Consider the following 11,893-nt stretch of genomic DNA (forward strand, 5'->3'; position numbering starts at 1 on the left):
ACAGCTCCTTGCTGTGGTTGATTTTATTTTCTGAAGTTACCTCAATTGTTAGTTCTTCCTGTTGCACGGCTCCAAGGTGAGATTTCCACAGATGCAAAAACCGTCCTTTAACAGTTAGAAGCTCAACAGGAACAAACAGCTTTTCAGAGAAAGTCATTTCACAGACAATTATGTGTGCTAGAATTCACTTTCTGTCATGAAATAAATGAGAACATTGCAACTCTGTCTAGCGAAGTTAACACAGGCGGCTGGGCCTCCCCACAGACGGAAATGCACTGTGAGGTGGAATGAGGAGGCCGCGTGCCCAGAGGCAAGTCTTCTCAGGATCCGCCTCAGCTCCACCAGCCTTCCGGGGAGCTGCCAATCAAAGCAGTCCCAGCACACGGAAAAAAAGCAGGACTTTTATATTGAGAATAAAAATAATTACGGATTGATCTAAAATGGAGCTTCACTAGAAAACAAATCTTATCTGCCACCTGGTGCGTCCAGTCTGGAGCGGGGACAGCGACCGTGTGGTCCACTGCAGAGGACACACTGGAGAGATGCAAACGGAAAAATGCAGTGGTGTGAGCAATGCCACGGTGGCCTTGCCTATAAAGCCGAGAGAGGCAGAACCTGCAGGCTCGTCTACTGCTGTCTTTGCTGCAAACCTAAGAACAGTTACAGGAAGAAACCAAGGCTGATTTATTTAGAGTCTGTAAATTTACACCCAGACGAAATAAATTCTTTCCTATCTCAGTGTCGTGGGTAAGAAAAGGCAAATGAGTAGTGCTCTAAAATATATTAAATATTTAACAAGGGCCAACTGTCTTCACTCCCACAAGGCTCCCCCCCTAGGACAGGGTGGCAGTGGTGGTGCAGTCAATATGGGACCACGATGGAAGCCAGGCCTGAGCCACCAGGCCTGTGCACTGCAGCTGACGGGCAGCGGTCACCCCTCCAAGACAGGCGCACCCTCTGAAGAAACAACTGGGTCTCACCAGAGGAAAGACCAGAGAGGGTAAGAATGGAGTGTGCTACAAAGATCAAAAGAAAGCCACACCCGAGAGGCTATGAGGCACAGAGGACCCTGAGGCACGGGGAGCCAGGAGTCTGAACAAAAGCGGGTTGTTGCAACTCTGACGCATGAGGACTGCGGGCTCAGTGACTCATTTGGGAATGTTAGGTGAGGCATTTAGATTTTCCACTTAGATGGGCCACTGCCTTCTGACCTGAAATGGAGGACAAAAGCATATGCGGGTACCTGGGCACTTTCAGATAAAAGGCATGATTCCACACCCATGAGAAGGGCTAAAATGAAGTCTGACAATACCAAGGGCTGATGATGAGGCAGAGAAACTGGGAACCTTAAACACTGCTGGCAGGAGTGTAAAATGGTGCAGACACTTTGGAAAACAGTTTAGCAGTTTCTTAAAAAGTTAAATATGCACCAACAATACGGCCAAGCCACTCCAGTCCTAGGTATCTACCCAAGAGAAACGGGTCTACAGAAAGATGGCTAAGCCACGATTAATAGCCAAAAACTATAAAAAACAATCCAAACATCAGTCAATAAATGGATAAACAAAATATACGTCCACACAACCTAATAAATATATGATAAAAAGGAACACGTTACTGATACATGCAACATGGCTGAACCTCAAACAGCTATAATAAATGACAAACACAGATCTGCCCTGGCCTGGTGGCTCAGTCGTTTGGAGCATCATCCCGTACACCAAAAAGGTTTTGGGTTCAATTCCAAAATTGATCAATGTTTCTCTCTCAGATCAATGTTTTTTTCTCACTTTATCCCTTCCTCTCTCTCTAAAATCAATTTAAAAACAACACATATCCTGGAGTGAGGATTAAAAGAAAAAAGTCAGATCCAAAAGCTAAAGTTCTACATGATTCCATTTATATGAAATTTCCAGGAAAGGCAAAACTATAAAGACACAAAGCAGATTAGAAGTTGTTTGGGGTGAGGGACAGGGATAGACATGACACCGAATGGACATGAGGGAGCTTTCTGGTGATGAGAATGTCCTAAGACTGGACTGTGGTGATAGCTCACAACTGTGTGAGTTTCTTAAACCTCAGCCAACTGTGTCTGAGTGAATTTCATGGCATGTAACACGTATGTTACACAGAACTCAGTAAAGTTGCTGAGAGACAACCAGAAACACTATCTGCAAGTGCCTGCAGGAGCACGCGGCACCCTTTACCTTTATCGTGATAAATAACTGCTAAAGGCGGGTCTCCAACACTGAAAACTAAAGCTGTGAGGGACAGCTGAGAAACATCAGAGACCAGATTGCAGATGAACATACCCACAGGTATGTTCTGTGTTCCTTCCGACTGTGTCCTGCTGGTTCTCTTTACTGTCTCACGCCCTTCTTAGAGATCATGAGCTTTTTTCCGTGGACATCAAATGAAAATTGCCACTCAAAATTAAAGCATGAGCTTTATGACTTTCAGTTATAAATGAGGCCACATAAAATGACTACCGCTGCCTGTTCTATGAAAATGCCAGAAAACTAAAAACATATATTCTGAGACCATTTTTTCTCATTTTACATGGTTTGCCTGGCATTAATTATCATAAATCAGTTTATTTTCCTGCTTTCATATATATAAAACCTGAATCTTCACAGGTGTAAGATTTTAAGACATAATGCTCTGAAAAACCAACATTTCTTGACTTAGAGAAAAATACAAAGTGTTAAATGATTTGGATATACATTGGTACCATTTCTGTAACCCATCTGACAAGTCCATTTGCCCTCATCATCAGAGAGATACAAGGGGTATATATACCTATTTTTTAAGTACCTTTAAAAATATATATATATATATATGTTTTTATTTTTTACTGATTTCAGAGAGGAAGGGAGAGGGAGAGAGAGAAACATCAACGATGAGAGAGAGCCATTGATCGGCTGCCTCCTGCACGCCCCCTACTGGGGATTGAGTCCCAAACTGGAAGAAGGAGAGAGAGAGATAGAAACATCATGATGAGAGAGAATCATTGATTGGCTGCCCCCTGAACACCCCTTACTGGAGATTGAGCCCCCAATCTGGGCATGTGCCCTGACCAGGAACTGAATTGTGACCTCCTGGTTCAAAGGTTGATGCTCAACCACTGAACCACGCCGGCTGGGCTGTGGGATGCTTTTTGAGTGACAGAACACAACATTCACACGTCACAAGAAAGCATAGTTCTGGGAAATCACCACCCTGAATCCTGTTAATAGTCTCATTTTGTCTTGAAACCAAATTTTATGGTGAAGAAAAACAGAAAGCCACCAAAACTTAATGCAAAGAAAAGAGTGTGAAATAGGCTGGAAATTCTATGTCCCCAAGTTCAGAGGGAGCCTAAAAATTTGCTGCAGCATTAGTTTCATATTAGTGAGGCAGAGAGAAATTCTAATTTCACAGTTTCAGTATGCTCTCAAGAAGTCAATCTGAATTTTACAAACAGAAGTCATGGCACCCTCATGCTACCAAGTAACAAAAGTTGAATGAATGGGAACAGCATGCTATCAGCCTGGACAAGGTTGTGGACATCGCTGGCAGCGTGAACGGGCGCCTTTCCTCACAGAGACAAACTGCTCCTGATGCACGCCTGCTGTCCCTCTGCACAGGTTTGATTCCATTCTGTCTTCTACTCCTTACAGTTTTTTATTTCTCAACTGTAAACTCTTTGGGGACCATTTCCCATTCATCTTTGCTCCTTACTGAAGGTTTTGTATGTTGTGAATATGCAAGGAAGTTAGTAAATAAATTGTTTAAATAAATACAGAATTTAATAACGAATGTGCTATATACAGAATTATAGGAGCATTAAATTTCTGGCCTTGGCTTTCCAAATTATCGTGATTCATAAGTGTCAGCAGAATTTCTATGATGGGTTCCAGCTTTACTCGCAAAACATGGATGGATTTATTTTTAAAAATCACAGATTCAAATAAAGACACTAGCACTATTTATATATCTATCAATCAACCCCCTATCTGTGCTTACAAATCAGGTAAAAGCATTAAAATGGACTCGGCTGATTCAATTACCCAATTTCCCACCATAACTTCCAGCCTGCATGCTTCAAGGGTTGCTTTATCAAAACAAGGCCCAGGCATGGAAACTCTAGTCCAGGGTAGCCTCAGGTGACAGGCATCCTATACCCATGACCGCAGTCCCTGCTGCCCTGGCTTGGATTTACTCATCGTATGTGCTTTGTGAGCGATCTGTGGTGTGTTGTGCGTTTTATCTTCGCGTCCAGAAATGACGTCTCCTGCTTCTCTGGTATTTTCCAGCGGCTTTTTACATGGACCTTGTATACAACAAACCCAAGAAAACATGTTGGCTGATTAGACTGACTTGGGTTCCCAGCTCTCCTCATTATTTGAAAAGTAAGAGTCCTTTAACTTTTCCCTGTGTATTACTTCTATATACATAGAAACTATGATCAGGTAACTAACATAGGGTGGGAAACTAACACACGATGGGCAAGAGTGTGAGGAGGATGGAAGGGAGCTGGAGTTCTCTGGATGAGACGCGTTCCAAGCACTGCTGCTTTTGGCCAGCAGTTCCCGCGCGGGTGCAGGCAGCCTGTTCACCGCACGCAGCCAGGGTACGGATTTATTTATTATTTATTGCCAGGGCACAGATTTCTCACAAATATAAAGCCAGCTCAAGTCTGACGGCCCATAAACTTTAAAGTTCCTAACGACAAGAAAACAAAATACATTTAAAACGGTTTGTAAGTCATCATTATTCACATTATACAAATAAGGAAAGGAAAGCTCAGAAATCAAGTGACTACTAGGAAAACTGACCTACAATGAGACCTATTAGAGAAAAAAAACTTGGAATTTAAGGAAAAAGATCTGGGCAGCCAGGAGAAAAGAGCAGGTCGCTGTGAGGGAAATAAATGAGACCAGCATCAGACTTTACTCAAGATAATGGATCAACATATTTCAGATGCCTGAAAAAGAAGCTATGAGCCAAGGGTTTTGTCTCCTTGAACTGACCTCCCCTATTAAGAGCACACACCTGTGAAACGCAAGCTCAGGAAACAGAGCCGCCGGAGCTGCCCTGAGACAACCCTCCGGAACCAGCGTCACACCACAGTGAAGAGCGACAAAGGGTGGACAGTGAGCATTAAATATAGATTTACTTGCAGAATTAAAACTACGCAGTTTCATAAAAGATTCAATATAGCATACAGTGTCTACATGCTCTGACATTGTAAATGCAGTGCAGCTAACACACAAAATCGGGGGAGGGGACTAGGAGGAACATATGAGAAACACAAAAAAACGTGCTGGGTGTGTTAAAAGTGTTTATCTGGAAGTAAAAAGACAGTATTTCAAGTCACATAATACAAGTTAAAGAGGTAAAGGGCAAGGAAAGGTTAATATCTAATTTCATTATTTCTCACAGCAGGAAACCAAAACACGGGGGGGGGGGGGGGGGAAAGGGGGAAAGAGAGAAAAAAAAAAAAAAACTTACGGAGGGAAAAAAACCCAGCCTTCCCAAAAAAACAAAAAAATGCGGGGAAAAAAGAAAAGATAGGATGGAACTATAGGAAAGAATCAAGGCCAAATGTTAGTTTTGTAATTAATGTAAATTGGCTGAACTGGGCTATTAAATAATAGGATCTTCAGATGAAAGCAAAAGTCAAGTGGAAACTCAAGGAGCGCACAGTGCACGCAGAGGCTTCTGGCCGAGAGCTCTCTTCACAGAGGCAGAGAGAGAGGGCCCGCGACAAAGCCAGAAAGCTGCTGCCCCACGTGCTTTAAGGAAAGCCTGTCACTAAAGAACAACATAATGAAGTAAAAACCTGAACATCAAAATCTTTCCAATGCGATAGCCAAGGGTGACTTTATAAGATCAATGTCATTTTGGGGATTCACTCAGCTAATTCATTCAACCAATACTTATCAAGGCCACATGTGATCAAGTCCTTTCCAAGGACCGGTGACCCCAGGCCTGCGTGTCCCTTTTCCTGTTTGCAGAGACCTGGAAATATCAGTGAAAGACATGTTGCCGGACTTAAAGATACGTGGAAGTGTCGGTCTCTTAAAACATAAGATTAATGGAAACCATGACAGGCCCGACAGTACACCCACACCAGTAGGTGCTAGTAAAATAATGCATCTTATTAGTGCCATACGATACCAGGCACAAAACCGCAGCTCATTAAAATGCCTCAGATGAGAATGATTGCCAAGTAAAGCCTTTTGTCATAGGAACGTAACGAATGCTTCCTATAAAAGTAACTAAAAAGTCACAAAATTTTTCTCTGCCTGCCTCCCTTTCCCATCCAAATTCATGCTTTATATTAAAATGCCTTTCATCTTCCATGGCACAGAAGAGTTGATGGCTGCTGGCATCAAATCTGCTAAAATCAACAATAGTGTAATTACCTACACACTTTCAAGTGCTTTCAAAACACGTTGCTGGTTGGGATTTTCCTAATTTAGAAATGTGTGCTTTATGCTGGTGGTCTAGGGCTGAGCCTGGGTGAAAAAGAATTTTTACATCTTGCCTAAAGCATTCTTTTCTACAGCCATTCCTTGATTTGCTTGCACCTCACCTACTTTCATAAAGCATTTGACTCAGTCTACAACACCTCATATCACACTACTGGTTTGTGACATGATTTTCATGTACAATTTTACATGAGCTGCTACGTGGAAAGCTCTTAGCAGCACAGTGCTTGACACATGACAAGAGTCAGCTATTATTATATGAATAGTTCTCTTTAAAATATGTAAATAAGTGTGTGTGAGGGTAAGTGGATGCCTATTCTTTCATTTTCCCCGTTATGCAAGTTGAAAATGGGAAGGAATCTTAGTACATTCACATTTCTCAGAATATTTTTTTAACTGCAGATTCTTAAAAAAAAAAAAAGTAAATCAAAAGAACAGATGAAAATTTAATGGTATAAAATAATACAGATCAGACTTCCTTCCTGAGGCTAACAAAAACACATTTTATCAGCAATTCTCCCTTGGTCCTGCTTTAAAAAAAAGGGGGCGGAGAAAAAAAAAAAGTCAAGATCTTGTGAAACCAGATCCAACTCGAGACCTCGGTACGGAGTTTAATAAATTATGTATCTGTTAGGGATTTATAAGGAAAAAAAGGAGAATCACTCACAGGACCCAGTTCCAAATATTTCAATAAAATAACAAATTGCATATTAACAACACTATAATTACTCCTTTTGTTTGGTTTCTTTGCAATTACTTTTAATAAATTACGCTGGCTCCCCCATCACTCAAGTAAGTTGTCATCCGAAGGCACAATCAGTACAACGCAGGACACAAAGCCACTCTCAGACAGGGAGGGCTCCGGGGAGGGCGGCTGTGACTCAGCAGCATCCATAAAGCGCTTCTATGGAGATCAAGTATCAATGAAGCTATTGTGAGATATCGCAGCTATATAAATGTGCGCTGGTTATGACTTCTCACAGGCAAGAGCACTGCCGAAAACCGGCAAGGGCACCAACGCCCGGGAAAGGCTGCCTGAGCTGGGAGAGAGGCTGTCCAGGCCCGCCCTTCTGCTGACCACGGCAGTGCCTTTGAGGTGAAGGGACCCTTGGTTCAGCCCTGCCCAAAGCCATCTGTGCCACTCTGCCTAGCTTTGCAGCCTGTCGACTCAGAGTCAAGCCTAACACGGTCGCCGTCTGCTATTACGGATTCAAGAAAAAGCCCAATAACTTGTATTAGTCTCAAATATTGTTTTCCAGAAATCATCAACCGAACATAGAACACACCTTTGCCACAAAAGACAAACAGTAATAAAGCACTCAGTTAAAAAAAATTTGCACCTACCTTTATCATATTAAGTATCTGAATATTAGAATTGTAATGAAAGCATTCTCTTAGAATGTATAAAAAGTTTTTAGAAGCAATAAATGTGGCAAAATAGCATAAACCAAGTTGGGTTTTAAATGTAATTTTTAAAATCTTCTATGAATTATTATTACTCAGACTAAGATGATCACTGATTGCAGTTCAGAACCAAGTGTGTGAAAAGAACAAATGAAATAAAAGTTGAGTGACAAAGCTCCAGAATTTAGGAAGGATATTACCACAAAGAAACTAGTTTGGCTTTTTTCCCCTCAAGGACTCAGAAAATGGAATTTATCACTGGGATCCAACTGAAATGGCCACTAAATACTATAAAGTCCACTTTTGCACAATCCTCTTTCTAGATGTTTATGTTTCACTTGATATACCAAGGAAAATTTCACCAAATTTTAAGCAATTTTCTGCTCAAGAGATTCTGGCAGAAAAGAATAATTAAGGTGACCTTAAAGGGTGCTCTCCCTGGAAACCACTTGCACCTAGCATTCTTTACCAAAGAATTATTCAAAACTCTGTTATTTTACATGTATATATTTATTAAAAGAACATAATATTATTCCTTAATCTTTGATGGGTCATCTGTATTATCTTTGACTCAGTTAAAGATACATCAGAAAAAAAAAAAAAAACACGTGGGTTCTTCTTCCAAAACCAATAGCCATTTAGTAAAATCTATCAACACCGTTTAAAAGCACACACTCTGGACGCCCTGCTGCAGTCCCCACCGTCTTGCCGGCCCTCACACAACAGGCTGACCCACCCATTCATCCCAATTGTTCCTTATGCAGTTGCTCATGTTCCCCTGGCCTTTCTGTTACACAAACTGTTCAAACTAAATAAAAGGAACTCAAAGTAATGGAAAAAGAAGAATATCAGGATGGAAGGAGAAAGTACCCAAGGACAGAAGCAAAACAGATGATTTCTGTCATTTAAAACGAAAAACAAAAAACACAGTATAAAGGAATTCAGTTATACCCATGGAAAGCACTAACCTATGATGAAATAAAATGGAAATAAATGTCAAAGAAGATAGGAGATGGGTAAAGGACTGATGTATCTTCAGAAAGATATGAAAATCTGTGGGACAGCACAGGGACTGGAGAGCTACGGGGCGGGGGGGAGGGTGGCAACGGCACACACAGGGGAACAGACCAGGAAAGTCCAGAGAGCATTTCAAATCACTTCTCTGGGTGACACCGCTCATGCAGCCAGTTTACTTTCTTTCATTATGCGTTATTTTAACTCACAGCTGAGCACAGGGTAAGTTTATTTTGCTTCCCCTTCTGAGTTAACCGAGAAACTCAACTAGTACAGTATTTCAAGTTACATCAGGCCGTGCCTTCCCTTCCTTTAAGGGGAATACCAGTACCTCCTATAAGATTACATTCCTCACACATAATTGGCCGCCCCCTGCCAGTTCCAGACCCCGGCCTTGCACCACTGCTGCTCTCCTTCCTCACGCAGGTCAGAGGACTGCTTCCCACAGAGCAGTAAACATCGGAGGGAAAATGCTGTGACCCCAGCAGAGCTGAACACAGACTGGTTAACCGAGTTCACGCAGCTGAGCTGAATCCTGTGTGAGACCTGAAGATGCAGAGACGAGGGGCTGGAGGAAAGGGCACTGGGTAGACGCAGGGCACGGAAACAAAGCAGGCAAGTAAAGAAAACAGCTAGACCTAACAGGCACACCTACCCGAAATGACTCAAACCCAGGCTCTCCTCTTACAGTAACATACAGTGAATACCACCGAAAAGATCATAGTTTTCATGTAGCAGCAAAAATACAGTGGATGCATGAAAAAGGAGAAACTGATAATCTCCTTCACTTGTGGCATGGCAGACATTTGAAAATACTTACTAAACTCAGCAGTAATTTTACCTAGATTCCCACTAATAACAGGTTCAAGTCCTAGCAAAAGAGTGCCACATGACCTGGGTTTGAATACTCATTGCACATAGAATTCCATCTGCATTTTGGAATGGACACTGGGGCCATCAGGGGACACCCCGGCAGGACCGCCTCGGTGCCTTTCGGAACTTGGTCGGAGGCCCTTGGTTGCTGATTGCACTGCCTTTCACCTTGCCCTTGGAAAATACTGCGTGCTTTGCCTCAGCAAGTTGCAAACCTTCTCCTGGGCATGGCAGAGGCAAACCGTGGGCAAGGCGCTCAGCTGCTGTACAGAGTCCGGAGGAGAGACTGGAGATACCGAAACCATTACTTCCTGACACAACTTTGAAAGATCCCCTCTTTCTCCACCCTCTACCTCCAACGCCAGTGAGCTTTAAGCTTTATTCCTTGAAAGGCAGTTCGGCATGTTGCCCCCAATCTACTTCACGTTCATATCCTCTGTAAGAGTGCTACCCACGTTCTCCAAGAAGAAAAGGCACAACATCTTCTCTCAAGGAGAAGGCTCAGGGAAGAACTATGTTCTTGGGAGGAAAATTCCTCAATCCCCACCCCCCCACTGCCACGGCCCTGGCTCATTCTCAGGTCATGGGTGTCACAGACATGGTTACCTCAAGTTCAGATTTTGGTAGTGACGGTACCTTAGTAACCTACAAAGATAAAGGCTTCCTTCCCCTTCTTTATGCGTGATACCTTATGTATTTGGGCAATCTTATCTTTGGTTTAAAAAATAATAACTAGAAAATATTTTTTCACAATACTAAGTAAGCCATAATGTCCTATGGACATTTTATGATCTCCTTCATAAACGTACATTTTTAAAAAACATCTAGGCCATGAAAGTTAAACAAACACAACCTACCACAACATGCTGAGAATAGGATCCGAAAACTCCAGTCTGTTCAAAATGACAACTTTTGCTATTACTGTTGAAATGAAGTGACATGTATGACCCTTTTTTATGTAGAAAGGGGAAAGCTGGGGCATCACTTTTCACATACTGAATGTCTAGCTACAGATGACTCTGTTCCTTTTCCACTCCTCTGAGAAGCCGCCCTTGGTATCCTTAACCGCACTCTGGAACTGCGGTATCACCTTCATTCTGATGTGCTTTGTGCACATTCTCGGACGCTGCGATGCCCATACTAAGGCAACACATCACAGAAGTTGGCAGCAATGCTATCAGCAAGAATTTGGCTTCAGAATCAGGAGTGATTCATCATACATTCTAGCAGCAGAAAAACAACACACCGCTATTTTAATCCCTTGGTGTTATCAAGAATCAAAAAGCAGTACATGGAATAATTTTAAAAAGCAACAGAAGTCCTGTCTGCTATAACATGATTCTTTTTTTTGAGAGTTTTCAATAAAAGTCACTTAGAGAACAACAGATTACTTACCTTATTTCACAATATTTATTACAATAACATGTCACGCTTTAACTTAATGCAATTTTAGGAGAAAAAAAGGGAGTCAAACTTCTGCAAAGTAACATTAAAATTCTAAATTCAGAAAAATGTCTTGTTGGCGTTACAAAAGTAATCCCCTTTTTTCCAGCTTCTCTTCCCATATCTGAGATTACTCCAACACCTACACGAGGGAGCTGCGACTGTATCTGTCACCACCAAAGAGGGAACCCCGATGCTGTGGGTGATTTACTCGGAAGATCCCCTTTTTTAGGGGTACCCAAACACTGCCATAAAAAGTGCTCCTGGCCCATAGGGTACCAGAACCCACTTATGTCCCACGTGCTCTACTTGCTGATGCTAAATCAAAACTCCATCCCCGGGGCCCTCACTGCAGGAGAACACAGTATGTGGATCACCATGAGGATGGCCAGCCAATACTTTTACAGAACTCTCCCTGTAATCAGGCTACTGTAAATTTAACTTTAAAAAAATGTTCTATTGTTGTGCCAAGTCCTCAGGGCAGACAGGGACATTTATCGAGAGCCCCACAAGTGCCCTCTTTGGGGGACCCCTACCTTTTCAAAAGCTTCTTCGGTCCCTCTTCGCTTCCGTTTTCGGGGTCTCCGGTTCATTCGCTTCCATTTCGCGACCTGAAGTGCAAAGACCACAGAGCATTGGACACGGGACCCCGGTCCCGAGCGCCGCCCGTCCCCGCGTGAAAT

The 11,893-nt window shown here is 42.5% G+C and overlaps 1 protein-coding gene across 1 annotated transcript in view; it reads right to left on the reverse strand.

Moving 5' to 3' along the window:
* The window catches only part of LOC102772336 (chromosome unknown open reading frame, human C9orf3), a 341,200-nt gene that overhangs the window by 83,846 nt on the left and 245,461 nt on the right, over positions 1-11,893 (reverse strand). The window contains 1 exon segment of the mRNA XM_015564262.1: positions 11,747-11,884. Within this exon segment, the coding sequence (XP_015419748.1) occupies positions 11,747-11,884 (138 nt within the window).

Source organism: Myotis davidii, unplaced genomic scaffold (genome assembly GCF_000327345.1).
Source record: "Myotis davidii unplaced genomic scaffold, ASM32734v1 scaffold190, whole genome shotgun sequence".
In the NCBI taxonomy this organism is placed as follows: domain Eukaryota; kingdom Metazoa; phylum Chordata; class Mammalia; order Chiroptera; family Vespertilionidae; genus Myotis; species Myotis davidii.